Genomic DNA, 16,541 nt, shown 5'->3' on the forward strand with positions numbered 1-16,541 from the left:
GAAATACGACTTAAATGTTATTTGAGGTTATAATATTAAATCATAATCATATCATCACTGGGCTTCATTCAGATAGAAAGACGACAGAAACTTTGGATGAGTCAAATGGCGCCGTATGCAATATATAGTGCACTAGATAGGGTACGGGAACCATTATTTCACACCCTATGTAGTGCGCTCCCATAGGGAGGAGGAGGTCAGTGGCGATTCGGCCCAGTCCGGACTGTTTAAGGTAGCGTTTTAGAGGCGGGCGGGGGGTAACTGCTGTATACCTGCTCTGTAGTGAGCAGAGTAGCTCATTTATATGCTAGCACGTTTACAAAAGATGGCAGATTTATAATTTGTGGCTAGAGGTGTTACGGTTTGAAGTTTTTCATGGTATGATGACCTAAAAAAAATATAGTTTAAAAAATGTCACGGTTTCACAGACTCACTCTGTTAATCTCTGTTAATCGACCATTTCAAACCACAAGCCAAGCAAAAAAAAATCTTTATATACTGTGTATATATAATCAAAAAGATGACCTCTTGCTTAGAAATATAATTTTGAGAATGACTTTTCCATAAAAGTCAGGAAGCGGTTTATATTTTTGGGGAGACAAAGTCAGACACAAGGGAAGCGAAGCACTGGAATAAGGAACTTGATCAGGCACATAATAATAACTGTGAAACTGAGATGCAATTCTTAATCCAATTTACAATTTAGGCCCTTTGCCCTAGCCAATTTTTGTTTCCTAGGGTCCTCGTGAGCACCCTGACTTCCCTGAGCTCTTGGAATCCAGTCCCTTTACAGCGCCACTACATAATTTGCTAAAATATAGAAAAATTAAGATTTAAATGTAACTATTTTTAGCTGTAAAGCAACTGGTGGTGTCCCCCAGCTTTTGAAAGAACTGTAGCATTTTCTCCAGAAATAATTCATTTCTTTTACTTAAATATAGGCCTTCACTTAACATTGACAAGTAATTGATAATAAATTCAGAGGTCCCACGTTATAAGATGACTTGGTAGATATTTTTATATGACTAGGGATAGTAAGACAGTACCACAGTGCTAAAGGCCTGTTGGAAAAGCAGTAGAAAACAATACAAGCCTTCAGTGTGCTGCAGAGACGACATATTTCCTCAAACAGGACTGCTCAGTGTTTTATTGTCTTTATTAACTTAATCAGATATTTTGTGCTCTATTTTATTTATTTTTTTTTTTAAGTGTTCAAAGGAAGTTCAGTGATGTTTGGTGGATAAATAACCTGAGAGAGGTGAAGGATGCATTTTCAGAATCTGTTTAACTTCCACGATTTCAATGGGAGTACATCACCTCAGTTAAAACATATTGTAAATATGTAAAGTGTTTTTTTGTGGAAATGTGTGTTGATGTTTTTTTTTACTGATGCTACAGTGGTGTGTTTGGTGCAGAACACTATAGTGGTGAAAGGAACATTACAACAATATATGTAGTCAGGGATCATAGTCAGTGTTAGCCAATGAAAGATTTCCAGCGTTAATCAAAGAGTAAATCTGAGTGATGTTTTGTCTTACTATTTGATTACACTATGTTGTGTTAACTGTGCTATGCATTAGTCTGGCTATCTAACTACCTAAGCCCCTTCAAACAAAGCCCATCATTGTCCTTGAACAATATTCACAGTTTAACCAGTGCCTGTTTCATTTTTAACAGCTACCAATGAAACTTATTATTTGTTGTTTCCTAATCCCAAATTACTAATTACCAGTGTTCGTTGTTACTCTCCACTTGTTTTATTGGAGCCGCTGTGTATGATTTCATAGTTGTTGATGCACTGGCAATATTCCTAATGATAATAGGTGTTTTGCAGGATATGATCTCAATGGCCAGGGTGTTTGGCTATGATTGGCAGGTTGCTTTGTGCTCAAGACTATGGCAGCACTATAGTCTATGGCATGCGGTTAAACTGGCTGCTAATCTGCCAGAAAAAGGCTTGCAGGCAAAGCTTGGGATTGTCTAATTTATAAAGATTGGAGAACAATTACATGCTGTCATGGGATTTCTTTTTCCTTAGAAAAAAAGGTGGGTCTATGTAAGGTTGGAAAATTACTGAAAATAACAAACACAATATGTGTTGAGCATGGCATAAATGGCTACTTAGTTACTCTGAGATGTTTGCTTTTGGTTATTATGCAACACTGACCAGGCACTGCCAGCTCAGTAAACTCAGAAAGGGCAGGACTGTTCCGCATGTACACAACAAGAAGGCTATCTTTTGAATTAATTTATTTACTTTTTTTTTATTTTCTAGTTATTCATACTGAGAGTCCATCCATGGCCGAGGTTTTATTTACAATAGGCACTTGTGTATGTTGCATAAACCATTTAAAAACACATTATTCAGTATAGTAGTACAAACGCCACATTATGAAAAGGCCAAGATGTTTCGTCATGATTTAGCAGAGTTAAGTTCTGTATATCAGTAGACACTCTGAAAGATTGGGTGTGTGACAGTTGAGTGAGCACGTAAAATTAAGTCATTTTCCAATGTAAACAGAGGTGTAAGATAGCAGTTCCAGTAATAAAGCCATGTTGATAAGTAATGGGTTGTTGTGAGTTTCACATACTGTTGTAAAAAGCCAGCCTTCACCAATCAGCTCCACATCCTGCAGTCACAGCTATATGCAGCTTTGTTGGAGAGCCCAAGGGAAATCAGTCACATGTGAGTTTTGATGGACACTTTAAATGACTTTGGAAGGTGCTCTGGTTTCTTTATGAATGTTGGTTAGCCTTCCCAGTTTATTTATGACTGGGTTTATTTATGAATCTTTAAGTGTTTTAGTGTTGTAGGGCACTAGCTACCTTAGAACAGCTACTTCTCAGGTTAATATTGCCTGTTATCACCCTACGCAGGGTGATGAGTTATGTTTGGGAACCAGAGCCATTTGAATAATTTGATCTTTTTCCCTCCCCCAATTTGCTTCACAGAGGGTGTTTGAGTTGCACTAGTTTTGGTTGCTTTTCCTAATAGTTTGCTTGTGTTTTTATTTTACTAACTACAAACTAGTGTTTGCGTAATAGCATGCACTATCTCTATGGATGCTGAAACACGATACCGCGTACAGCAGAGTGTCAGCGCATATCTCAGATTATGCATGATGCCTTTTCCAATGTCATCAGCACACTGGTGGACAAGGCACATGACAGTAGAAAGAGGCCTGGTTGTGCTCGGAGACTTGCTGCTAAAACTATTTTGTTGTGTGCAATCAACAGCCTATACTTTTTATTACTAATACTAATCACTTTGGCTCACATTTTATTTTTCCTTTATTGCAGAATGCCACTTTGCACACTATCTGTAATTTACTCACATTTTTCTGAGCACTGAACGGAAAGATGACCCTCGAAAGAGATCAACGATCAGTGCAGAAAACTCTTAAAATCACCTGCTGAGAAGAAACAAAAGTTCCTCTTCTGTACTCTGACTATTTGGACGACAGATCTCATTCCTGATGGTGATTGATGGCACGTGATGGTACAATGGAGCTTGGAGTATTTGGCTGACACGTGCATGGCATGTCAGTGTCGGAAGGACAGGAGGAGGAAGTCCATATAGAGGTTCCCCGTTTCCTGGTAGGTTTTGAGGACCATGTGTGTGAAGAACTGGAGTGTGGAAACATGAACGTTTCAGAACCTTATGATGAAGAGGAGGAGGATGACGATCTGGTAAAGACATTACAGTTACTCAACTTAAGATGTGGTCAGGAGGGAAGTGTAGTTTTTGGTAAGGAAGTAGTATGCAGTATACAACTAGGGATGGGGGATATGACAAATATATCACAATTTATAGAGATATTTCTACATGATAAGTATTACAATATGTAGATTATCTATGAAATTTCCAGCAAAATACTAGTGTTTTATTAAAAAAAAAAAAAAAAAAAAGCTGTGGAAAAGTTTTATTTAATGTCTATAAACATGAATCATTTTACACTGAAAATTAGGGGGGAAATAAAAATCTGTAAAATATAGAATTTAAAATATTTAATACAAAATTTTACTATCCAATCATATTGCTCAGCCCTATATACTACCACTATACTACCAAATCTTTACATTAAGTAGTTATTGAAAATCAATACACATATAAATAGTTGGAGGGGAAAAAATCTTGATAACTTTACCATAGTACAATGAAAGCAGTGACAATATTGTATGCTCGGCTCACTCACTATTCCTTTGTAATTGAGCAAAACTTTTGCAGAACTTGATTTATCATCAAATATTGTGATACTATCTAACGCCATGTTTTCACCATCTGACATCAGGCTTCAGAGCGTCAGATTGTGGTAGGAATCTGCTCCATGATGAAGAAGTCCAACTCCAAGGCTATGACCCAGATCATGGAGCGCCTTTGTAAGTTTGAGTACATCACTGTGGTCATCTTCCTTGAGGACGTCATACTCCATGAACCAGTGGAGAATTGGCCTCTGTGTGACTGCCTCATCTCCTTTCACTCCAAAGGTAGAACACACACACACACTACATTTGAGTACATACCAATTAACATTAATACTTAATTAATAATAATCCTGTTGCTGTAATTCATTGTTGCTATTTTCATTGTTGTGAAGGATTTCCCCTGGACAAAGCAGTGAGTTATGCCAAATTAAGGAACCCTCTTCTCATCAATGATCTCAACATGCAGTATTTCATTCAGGACAGGTAGATCTGTCTAAATCTCCAGAGGCCTAATGGCGTGCTATACATACATTTTGAAATAGCCTTCTGACCGCTGAATGTTGGTGGTTTTAGGAGAGAGGTTTACCGCATTCTAAAGGAGGAGGGCATTGACCTGCCGCGTTATGCTGTATTGAACCGGGACCCTGACAGACCAGAAGGTAAATACAATGCATCCAAAGTACATGAAGATATCTTCACTTTCTGGCTCTCAAATGCATGTGATTTGTGTTTGTTTTCCCACATACATAATGACATATAACACTATGAATATATACCGATCAGCCATTACATTAAAACCACTGACCAGTGAGGTGAATAATGTTATCTCGTTACAATGGCATCTGTCAAGTGATATATTAGTCAGTATGTGAACAGTCAGTTCTCGAAGTTGATGTGTTGGAAGCAGGAAAAATGCGCAAGTTTAAGGATGTGTGCGACTTTAAAAAAAAAAGTGATCATGGGGGCCCAAGGCTCATTAATTAATTAATAATAATAATAATAATAATAATTGTGAGTGTATTTTGTGTGTGTGTGTGTGTGTGTGTGTGTGTGTGTCAGAATGTAACCTGGTAGAAGGAGAGGACCATGTCGAGGTGAATGGGGAAGTGTTTCATAAGCCTTTTGTGGAGAAGCCTGTCTCTGCAGAGGACCACAACGTGTATATCTATTATCCGACTTCAGCCGGGGGAGGCAGCCAGCGGCTTTTCAGGAAGGTGCCGCACTGTCTATCTATCCTCTTTACGTCAGGAGTATTTGGAATGTGTTTGTTTCTATTACCTCTTCCCCAGGGAGAATTCTTTCACTGTGTTATATGTTTTAGATTGGGAGCCGCAGCAGTGTTTATTCCCCTGAGAGCACTGTTCGTAAGACTGGGTCTTACATTTATGAGGAGTTCATGCCTACAGATGGTACAGATGTGAAGGCATGTCTAACTTTATGTATATTTGTTGCTGCTTGTGTGACTAAATAGAAGGTTAAAAAGTTAAGTATTTTTGTCTCTGGTTGCATAAAAGGTGTACACAGTAGGACCTGACTATGCCCATGCAGAAGCTCGTAAGTCCCCTGCCTTGGATGGGAAGGTGGAGAGAGACAGCGAGGGAAAGGAAATTCGATACCCAGTAATGCTAACTGCCATGGAGAAACTTGTGGCTCGCAAAGTGTGTATGGCATTCAAGGTATGTTGTTGTATACCAACACTATTTTATGTCCACCATGGAAGTTTGGAGTCGAGTGACACTGATATCTGCTCACCGCAGCAAACCGTATGCGGTTTTGACCTCCTCCGAGCAAATGGCCACTCCTTTGTTTGTGATGTAAATGGATTTAGCTTTGTAAAGAACTCCATGAAATACTATGATGACTGTGCCAAAGTCCTGGGGTAGGTGAGGCTTTTTTTTTAATCAGATGTTGTATATGATTTGTTTATTTATTTATCACATATTAGGGCTGCACAATTAATCGACTATCGATCGCAATTACGATTTTGACTGCCCACGATTAAATGAACATGATCGATAGAAAACTCCACTACAGATCAAATCAAGCGCTTCCTAAATTTGCAGCCAATCACCATAGAGTGGCGCAGGGATGCCGTCATTTTGTAATGCCAAAACCCAGAAACGTGTTTAGCATTTTAGCACTCGAGCTGCCAGTTTCGCTGCAAGCTCCAGCACTTGCGCGAGGGAAGATCATGACACTAACATGATGCTAAATGACACTACAGAGGTTGTCAGGGACATTAAACATCATCATGCCGAACAGGAAAAAACTTTGCAGATAAACTCAGGGCTCTACAGTGCAACCATTTCACTCACGTTTGCAACTATGAATAAATATTTATTCGCACCGGTGCGAGTGACCTGTTCGGAGTTGTATAATATTATCGGAATAAAAAACTACAGGAAGTCCAAAATGCATCTACACTGCGCAACAGTTACTTTCACACTGCTTTTCATCACCTCAGTCAACCGAACAAATGTTTAAATACTGCAGAGAAGCCATTATGATGACGAGTAACACTGCACATCATCTGCTTCTCTCAACTTCCCGATCTCACAAACTGCCATCTTTTATTGATCCCGCAAAATGACCTGAACTTTCACCTGCTCATGTAGACCCATACTATGTTTATTGTATTTGTTTACAGGTTGGAACATGTTAACAGTTGTTTTTTGCATACAGTCTGTAAAATTAACTGAAAATATTAAATTTAGTTTATCACAAAGTAAATTAATTAGTCATGGCTTCATGGCTCACACTATGTTCCTAAATTCTGTCATAATTTACAAGCTCAAGTTTTCTCATGCCTACTTGTGCGTTATATTGTTGGTACCATTAATGTACATCTCAAAAAAAAACAAAACCCTCAACTTCAACTGTGCTCCTAAATTTTTGTAATTATTATTAAAGAAATTGTCTTGCATTATGTTGTCACTAAAATCAATGAATAATCGTGATAAATAATCGATAATAAACAATCATTTTGGCCATAATCGTGCAGCCCTATCACATATTAACTTTCACCACATCTCATCTTAACATCATGTTAAATTTTATTATGCTTGAATACAATTTTAATGTACTGGTGTCACACTGAAATCCCTCCCACAGGAACATGGTGATGCGGGAACTGGCTCCTCAGTTCCACATCCCCTGGTCCATCCCCATGGAAGCAGAGGACATCCCTATAGTCCCTACTACCTCAGGAACCATGTATGTACTATTCAGTACATTTATCCATTTTATCTTGCGTCTCCTGTGTGTTAGTAAAACCACGTTCGTGAAGACACTGTTGAGTTCTTGAATCCAAAGAAGTGGTTGACTAATTTTCTTTAAAAGCAGCGTTGACTGTAGCAAATCAAAAGTTTATATAGATCACTCATTGTAACACGTTATTGTTTCTATAGTGACCTCTAATCCACAGGGATTTGTGTAGCCACTGATCCACATAATCAAAGTCTAATAATAAACAGATTAGAAAATGTGTTATTTAACAAAGAAAAACATATCATTGTTGACATTTGTGGAGGAGTTTTGGGTGTCAGCACTTTGTAGTAGTCAGTAAGTTTACACATTCCGCAATATTAATTGTAACTATTAAATGATGCTCTGTTGTTGATTATTTTACTATAATAGCATACACTGTCCTGTTCTTTTCTTGGCTAGAAATTTGATAATGTGTTGTAGTTAGAATTTAGCATCATATTTTCTCCTAAACAGAGCAAGCTTGAACCTGAAAAATCTTGCTGAAGGAAAAAAAACGTGCATAAAAGTTGTTTTGCCCATAACTGAAATTCTACCCAAATTGTACTTACTGCATGTTGCAGTATTGGGCATGTTAGTCACACAAGTGCACATTATAAATGCCAAACAGTAAAATTCTTATATCCATCCTTTTGGTCTCTTCCAGGATGGAGCTCCGTTGTGTGATCGCTGTGATCCGCCATGGAGATCGCACACCCAAACAGAAGATGAAGATGGAAGTGAGGAATGCTTTGTAAGTTCCATTTGTGCATCTCATGTCATAACTGAGCTGTCCACTATGGTATTATGTACCTAAAGTATGCACCTTTCTCTCAGGTTCTTTGATCTGTTTGAAGAATATGGTGGTTACAAGACAGGCAAACTCAAACTAAAGACACCAAAACAGCTCCAGGTGGGTATAAAATGTTAAACAAAGAGGGCTGGAAAGTAGAGTGACTGTTCTGGATCTAACATAATCACTGACATTGTATGCAAATAGCTTGATTTTTCTAGACATAAAAATTGAGAGGATCATGGATAATAGCAAACACCCCCTCCATGCCATACTGGCCAAACAGTGGAGCTTCTTTTCCAGTAGGTTACGGCACCTTCACTGTAATAAAAAAGGGTACAAGAACTCATTCTTGCCCACTGCTATCCGACTCTACATTGAGTCAACAGAGAAGTTGAGGAGTTATGTGGACTTTGAAGACAATGGACATGTCTACTGATTTTGCATACCCAATTACTACACTGCATATTGCACAACAGTTTTTGCATAGGGTCATTGCACATTCTTACACACGCACTGCCACTTTACTTATGACTTTACCTATGATTACTGTACATTTTTATACACAGATTACCACAACTGCTCATCACACATGTCTAATGTCCAGTTTTAAGCCTTCCAACCTGTAATATATTTCGTACAGTTAATCTGTATAGGAATCTTGGTCTGTAAATTATTTGGAGAGCTATTTATATGTATATTTTTTATCTCTCTTATTTGTGGTATATTGTGAGTTTATTGTGTGTTTTTAAAGTCTTGTGAACTGTTAGGTCTTACTCCTCCCTGTTGTCCTTTGTTGTGACACCAAATTTCCCCTTGGGGATCAATAATATACTCCCTATCTATCTATCTATCTATCTTTCTACTGTATCTATAAAGAAAGATGCTTATAGCCTTCGAAAACCAACCCAAGTGTGACAAGAAATACTGTGTATATAAACTAAGTACGTTCCTACTACTTTAATGTTGAATACCTAATATCCATTCAGGTTTCCATGTATACATATTTTGTATAATTCTTTAAAAAAAAAATTGAGCACTGCCCAATTTAATCCATCAACTCTCCAGATTATCGTCAAAATATTGCCTGCATATTTAAGTCTGAGACATTGAGCTGTATCCTTCGGATCACCTTTACATGGCCTCTGGAATGTTACATGTGACTGTTGGGTTCAATCACAGCATGTAATATTAATGCAAACATAGCTGAGGTGGCTTGGTGGGGCCTTGCTGCTCCAGGGTTCCTGCTTCAACACTGGGCTCAGGTTACTGTGTGTATGGTATGTAGGTGGATTGGCCATGCTAATAATTGCCCCTCTAAATGAGTGCTGGAATGTGTGTGTGTGTGCATGGCATCGGGTTCCATGATGCTATAATGGTGAATAATTATGAATTGCTCCAAATGCTGAACCGTGAAAGGGTTGTTTCTAAATTACTCTGTATGGTCATACTTTCAGGCTATGGTGAAAACCCATAATTGAAACTATCTTTGATTTGTGTCATTAGGAGGTGCTGGACATTGCCCGTCAGCTGCTAGCTGAATTGGGGCAGCACAATGACTGTGAGATTGAGGAGAAGAAATCTAAACTGGAACAGCTAAAGACTGTGCTGGAGATGTAAGTACACTATAAGTGAGCACTTAAGGCAAAGAGATTGATAGTAGCAGTGCATACCAAACCTATCACATGGCACTGAGCTGCTGCATATTTTCAGTAACACATCCCAGTGACTTCAACCCTATTTTACAATTCTTCTCCTCCCTGGTCAGTATCTTTTCAACTGCCATGTCTCAACTATGTTACATTTACCATTTTCTATTTCCATATGTGTGGTGGTCTGGGAAACCCCATTAGCTGTTGTGACAGTTGAATTCTGACAAACAATTTAAAAAAAAAGAAAAAAAAGATGAAAAGTCAGGTTTTAGCTAAATTGTTTTTTTTTTGCCCCTATAATGTTACGTTGACATGACCACCTTAAGAAATAAATGTTTCACTGAAATCAAGTGGAAATCATGTGTTTTTTATTTATTTCTTAATCATGCGTCCCGTATCTCCCTTCATTTGTCATATTAGCCTAAAGTCTGCCTAAAGTCAAAAACCGTGCTAGAGAAGTGTGATTTCCTCACACAGTGAATTTCACGATTTGATCCAGTTTTTGTATAGCTACATACTGTAGCAAAATGGTCATAAGCCTAATCAGTTCAGATTATAATCAGATGCCAACCCACAAAATATCTACAGTGCTCTTGCGGCACAGTCGCAATTGAATCTTTACATGCAATTTTCACTTTTCATCTGAGATGCAAAAGAGATATTTATTTCAGTTCACAATCCTCTTCCTACCATGTGAAAGGTTTCCCCAGGTCGCCACACATATATTAAATTATATGTATACTCTTGGTCAGAAGCATTTTATGCATATTTCCTAATGGATGTGGAGTAATATCTTTGGGCTGTATTCACAGTTGGCAACTTAAGTCCAAAACATATGTGGGAACGTTCACAGGCAGGTTACGCATGTTCTGGACTCGCCATTTAGATTATGCAAATCACCTCCATGTAGTTCTCACCTCTGAGGTTGCCAGATTTTTCTTGAGTAGAAGTGTCTGAGATGAGTTTTTCCAGTAGCATCTAGACCACTGCCTTTAAAGGGGACCTATAGTGCAAAATTCACTTGTACATGGTGTTTGAACATAAATGTGTGTCGGTAGTGTGTGTACACAACCACCCTATAATGGTAGAAATCCACCCACTCCTTTTTTAATATTCTCTATAAATCATAAACAGTGTCTCAAATTGAGTCGTTCGCGTCTTCTATCCAACGTGACGTCACATTGGAACAGGCCCCACCCACAACTGGTGATGGACTCTGCCCTTTTAGCATAGAACCTCCCCCAAGAGAGCTGCAAACAGTCCAACATGTTCTTCGTGCTGGAATAGCTACAGTTATAAGAAGAACGTCTCAGCTTCATAAGCTTTGTAAGTGTTCTGTTGTTGGCTGTAAGAATGAACATGAGTCTTCGTGTACTCCCGGCATCAGAGCCACTGAAGACGCAGTGGAGAGTTTTTATTTTTTAAAGAAGCATGCCCCAAAAATAGCTAAATTCATGGATATTTATGTAAATCGTTTTATCCCCGACTGCTTTGTGAACGAGGGTCAAAACAAAGCTGGATTTGCTGAAAAGAATACAAGCTGTAAAGACAGAGCCCTCTTCTGGAAAGGGGGTGGGGAGCAGCAGCTCATTTGCATTTAAAGAGACTCACACGAAAATAGCATGTTTTTGCTACCACCCAAAAAGGGGAATTTACAACATGATATAATAAATGATCCATGGGGTATTTTGAGTTGAAACTTCAGACACATTCTGGGGACACCTGAGACTTATATTATATCTTGTATAAAGGGGCATAATAGGGATCCTTTAAACGCAAGCACTTATTTTTGAACTGCAAAATAAATCAGCGATAGAAAATGCAGACTGAAGAAGGACATGAAATAAGATAATCGACATTGAGTAAAATCTAACAAGAGATTAGTATATTGCCAGTATATTGCTGCATGAATAGTCCTAGTAGTAATTATCACATAAATTACTGCAAATTTGGTTTAAAACTCTCTTATTTTCCACTCCTTTGAATTAGCACTTGATCCAGCAATCCTATTTTTTTGCAGTATTTTTTTTTTGTGTGCACATGAACCCATATAAGATGTTGCCTATTCTGATGTCCTACAATGGGGGGAAAAAACTTTTCGTAGTACTTATGTAGTACAAGGGATGATATTAATAATTAATTCATATCTTTAAGCATATTTATGTATTTAATACTGACCTCAAATGGCATTCCATGGATTTTCTTAAGTGTATTTACAGCCCAAAACATACATTTCAGCCTGACATATTGTGATTACATCAAACTGTTAGATTTTGGTGCTGGTCTGAGGCTAAAGGCATGCCTTTGTTTTAGGTAAACTCCACTGAGCGTATGCAAATCATGTACAACTTGTGAATAGTGTTTAAGTCTGTAGTTATGTTTAAGGTCTGAATAACGGTGTGTGCTTAACTCTATATTCTGAAACCATGTAACTCTGAATACGGCCCTTTGGTTGCTAAACTACTTTATGCAGTATTTAATATTAAGTATTGCCAAATGTAATTTGTGATTTATGAGAAAAAGATCACTGTGCTATATCCCCCATGAGCTTAGTTTCTTATTCATTCCTCTCTTTTCTTTTCTTCCCCTCCCTCAATCTCTTCTGTCCACTCTCTTCAAAAGGGAATCCAGCCTGAATGATAATCAGTATGCACTCCAGACGTTCATTCATCCTTATGAAGGCCATTTGAGTTCATAGTTATTAAACTGTAGCCTTGTATACTTTAACAACGATATAATACGGGTTCCCTCATTTGCAATAATTCTCTCCCAATGAGGACTCGTTTATGCATTTATGATGCATGTCACCTCAGGCATGTCCTAAATAACTGACTCCATTGCTGAAGAAACTCAATCCCTCTTTAATCCTTCATGCTTCATCAGCCCACTCCAAACAACACACTTGCTATTCATCACTTAGTATCTTTGATTGATTAACACATTGATGGGAAAGCTACTTTTAGTGAATACTTATATGACTGTAACCTTTAGGGAAGTGCTTGCTTTGAAATCAGGAAACGTCTGTGACAAACAGTTGTTGTAAAATGCTTTAAAACTTGTTCAATGTCAGTTTGGGATTTCTGCTTAAAGACTGACTCCCAACCAAGTATTAAAGCATTTTAGACTGTTGACTTCTGATAATCAGATGTTGGTTTAATCAGATGTCTATCTGTTTATTTTGTATTCCATTTGTTGGCATGTGGCTCTCGGTTGTAGTTCAAACTGCCATGTTTCATTCAGATCTTTTAAACTCTCTTTTACTGTAAACAGGCAAAATGGTGTATTATTGTTTGTGTGGCAATCTGGAAAACCCAACAGATATTGCTCTGCTGAATTCTGGTTAAAACAGATAAAAATGATGGAAAATCACATTGACACAACTTTACGTATATAGACTATCTTCCTGTAGAGATTATATTGAGTAAGAAGTCTACTGAGTAAGAATAAAGAAAGTTTTTAGAACTATATATAGTTCAAAATGAGAATATTTCACCACATGTAGGGTTTTCCAAGGCCACCACACACACAGTGTAGTGACAAAGTGGCATCGGAGTTGCAGCAATGTTCTGCTATGTCCCTTTAAAGCATATGGGGCAAAATGACATGCTCTGGCATTTCATACATGGAAAATATTAATGGGCCTAAGCCCCTTTGTAAAGGTCAACCTGACACATGTTTTCAGAAACATGACAGCTATTGAGCCTTTGCTAGCAAATGATAAGCCATGCTGTGGCCTGTGAGTGTTCTGTGTGACAGTATGACAGTGGTGTCTGCACCCCGTGTTCTGCCCTATGCTTTATTTAAGGTACGGCCATTTCTCTGGGATAAATCGCAAAGTGCAGCTGACCTACCTGCCTAATGGCCAGCCTAAAGCATCAAGTGAGGAAGAAGGTGAACACATTTTTAAGCTAAAGACACGCGTTTGGAAGCTTGATCTAATACACAGCTTTATATTAAGCAGTGTGTAAATATATGTGTATAACATTTCAATTGTGGTTTGTGTGTGTGTGTAGATTCCCAGAAGGAAAGTCCTTCTTTGCTGTTGGTGCTAAAATGGGGAGGTGAGCTGACTCCGGCCGGTCGTGTGCAGGCAGAGGAGCTGGGGAGAGCTTTCCGCTGCATGTACCCTGGAGGACAAGGTATATACACACACACTCACACAATCAAAGAGACTAATCTGGAGGACTTTATCTAAACAGATAAATTCCTTTAGTTCATTACTTTATGACTTTATTTGAGACACAAGTAAAGTTTCCTGTTATCTTTGATATAGTAACAAAGTGCACACAAGGCATTTCCCAGAAGATAATAAAGCATGGCCCTTTGCCATCTCCCATTAATGAAAATGTCGGTGTACCCTATGTTTCAGAAAAGCAGATAGTATACATTTTGTAAAGGAATTCACTGAAATGTATAGAGTACAGACATTGCATGATTCTATTATTAATAATACTAATACACTCTTTCAGTGTCTTTGTCATGTGGTTCTGACTTTGTAACAGAGTAGTACTGTCTTATTAACATCTGGACATTTGATATAGTGTAAAATGCATGCACAACTGCTTTTGGAGTCACAAGACATGTGATGTGTGAAGCAATATTTTCTAAATAGTGCAATAAATGCAGTAAAAAATGATTGCGAAACTAATTGCATTGACATACTGTAGTCTTTGGGAAGATCGCATGTTCACATTTTAAACCATTTTTTAAAGGTGAAGCTGTAAATGTGATTATAATATCTACAGCAGCTATTTGTTTGGATGATCCTAATTATTAAAATGAATATTTAATAATGGTTGAGACTTAAGCACTTGGTTGAGGTGTTATGATTATTTCTTGAGTTTACATTATAATTTCCTTTATTTATTTATATATATATATATATATATAGGAACAGGAAAACTGTTGGCTTGCACCACCACGCACACAAACAAGTTTGATTTGATTTACATTGAGATTTTATATAACTTTTAATTATAATATGATTTTATGTATTTCTTGCTTACTGTTATGTTTATTCATTTACATTTGCAGTATTGCATTAATAGTTCTAAAACATCATCTTCCTCAAAGTTGTGTGCATGTTTATAATTTCCTGGCATGCTTTTTTTGTATTTTTCCAAGGTGTTCATTGCGTTTTATTTATTTTTGGAGTAAACAGGAACTAACCATGGCCACACTGTTTCCCATGTTCTTGCTGAGTCATATTCTGCTCTTGGAAAGAGAGTAACACTGTGTTACTCTCTGATTTGCTCTTCTCTTGCCTTGAATTATAAACTAGATAACCGCATATCCCTGGGCTGTGAGTCCCCTACTGACTGTGGTAAGAAGGGCTTTCAAGTGTGGGAATGATATTGGGCTTTCTGTGCTGCTTTTCTCATTATCATTTAATGCCCAATGTGTTGCCTGTGGTGTGTGCAGATTTCATAACGTGGCATAAGACATGAAAAGACTCCATTATGTTGGTCTTCATGACTGTAATAACGCTTTATGTAACTTCTTAAACAGTGTGAAGTACATGAGTGTATGGTGTGCCTTGGTTGTTATACACAAAGAAATAATGATGCCTTTAATCTTATTTATTGTTGAAAATGGACACTTTTTAAGTGATGCGCTTAATGTGATCCCAGGTCTGTCTTGTCTTGTAACCTTCACATATCAAAAAAGCCATGAAGACATTTATCTTTCATGCCTAACTTTGCATGAATTAGTCTTATTTTGCAGACAAGCTTATCATCATCCTTTTTAAGAGATAACATTTTATCCATGCATTACTGTTTTAGCGACAAATAGAAACAACAAAAAAGCACATTGCAAATAGCTGGTGAATGGTATTCAGTTGTGTTTCGTCTTTTGCTAAAATACAAGACTCTACACTCATGCAGGAGACTATGCTGGTTTCCCTGGCTGTGGCCTACTGCGTTTACACAGCACCTACCGCCATGACCTTAAGATCTATGCTTCAGACGAGGGCCGGGTACAGATGACCGCTGCTGCTTTCGCAAAGGTATATGTCTGTACATAATTGTGTGCTTTGGTCTGCCTGTATATGTCACATCCACTACATATGGAGTGTGTGGTGTTTTTTTTTTTGTTTTTTTTGTCCCGTCCCCGTCCCCGTCCCCCCGTCCCCAGGGGCTGTTGGCTCTGGAGGGTGAGTTAACCCCTATCCTGGTGCAGATGGTTAAGAGTGCTAACATGAATGGCCTGCTGGACAGCGACAGCGACTCGCTTACAGACTGCCAACAGCGTGTCAAAGCTCGGCTCCATGAGATCATGCAGAAAGACCAAGACTTCACTGGGGAGGACTACCAAAAAGTACAGCATATTTTTCTACCATTGGCTTTCCCTTTTATACAGGTCTAAAAGGTTTCCTTTGGGTGTTTTGACTTTTTTTCTTTGTGACATTTTGTTTTAGCTTGCCCCAACTGAAAGCCCTTCTCTGGTCAACTCCATGAATATCATAGAAAATCCTGTCAAAACATGTGACAAGGTTTTTGCTCTCATTCAGAGCCTCACACGTCAGATACGCAAGCGGCTAGAGGACCCCAAATCTGCAGGTATGGCTACTTCTAATCCGTTTTTGATTGCTTTAAAGCCCCAGAAAACGTCAAAAAATGGCACAGAAAATGTTTGTGCACAGTCGT

The 16,541-nt window shown here is 38.1% G+C and overlaps 1 protein-coding gene across 15 annotated transcripts in view; it reads left to right on the plus strand.

The window, feature by feature from the left end:
* Nucleotides 1–16,541, plus strand: part of ppip5k1b (diphosphoinositol pentakisphosphate kinase 1b) — a 34,468-nt gene that overhangs the window by 791 nt on the left and 17,136 nt on the right. For 8 of the 15 annotated variants that reach the window (XM_053682283.1, XM_053682275.1, XM_053682282.1 and 5 more), the window contains exons 2-20: nucleotides 3,301–3,690; nucleotides 4,293–4,488; nucleotides 4,599–4,689; nucleotides 4,780–4,865; nucleotides 5,266–5,420; nucleotides 5,528–5,629; nucleotides 5,721–5,882; nucleotides 5,964–6,085; nucleotides 7,318–7,419; nucleotides 8,117–8,203; nucleotides 8,287–8,362; nucleotides 9,749–9,858; nucleotides 12,517–12,540; nucleotides 13,700–13,785; nucleotides 13,908–14,033; nucleotides 15,176–15,217; nucleotides 15,780–15,901; nucleotides 16,030–16,212; nucleotides 16,313–16,454. In XM_053682283.1, the coding sequence (XP_053538258.1) occupies nucleotides 3,541–3,690; nucleotides 4,293–4,488; nucleotides 4,599–4,689; nucleotides 4,780–4,865; nucleotides 5,266–5,420; nucleotides 5,528–5,629; nucleotides 5,721–5,882; nucleotides 5,964–6,085; nucleotides 7,318–7,419; nucleotides 8,117–8,203; nucleotides 8,287–8,362; nucleotides 9,749–9,858; nucleotides 12,517–12,540; nucleotides 13,700–13,785; nucleotides 13,908–14,033; nucleotides 15,176–15,217; nucleotides 15,780–15,901; nucleotides 16,030–16,212; nucleotides 16,313–16,454 (2,164 nt within the window). In that variant the 5' untranslated portion in view covers nucleotides 3,301–3,540. The remainder of the gene's footprint in view (nucleotides 1–3,300; nucleotides 3,691–4,292; nucleotides 4,489–4,598; nucleotides 4,690–4,779; nucleotides 4,866–5,265; nucleotides 5,421–5,527; nucleotides 5,630–5,720; nucleotides 5,883–5,963; nucleotides 6,086–7,317; nucleotides 7,420–8,116; nucleotides 8,204–8,286; nucleotides 8,363–9,748; nucleotides 9,859–12,516; nucleotides 12,541–13,699; nucleotides 13,786–13,907; nucleotides 14,034–15,175; nucleotides 15,218–15,779; nucleotides 15,902–16,029; nucleotides 16,213–16,312; nucleotides 16,455–16,541) is intronic. The other 7 variants (XM_053682280.1, XM_053682286.1, XM_053682288.1 and 4 more) reach the window with 3 other exon arrangements.

This window comes from Ictalurus punctatus, chromosome 8 (assembly GCF_001660625.3).
Source record: "Ictalurus punctatus breed USDA103 chromosome 8, Coco_2.0, whole genome shotgun sequence".
In the NCBI taxonomy this organism is placed as follows: domain Eukaryota; kingdom Metazoa; phylum Chordata; class Actinopteri; order Siluriformes; family Ictaluridae; genus Ictalurus; species Ictalurus punctatus.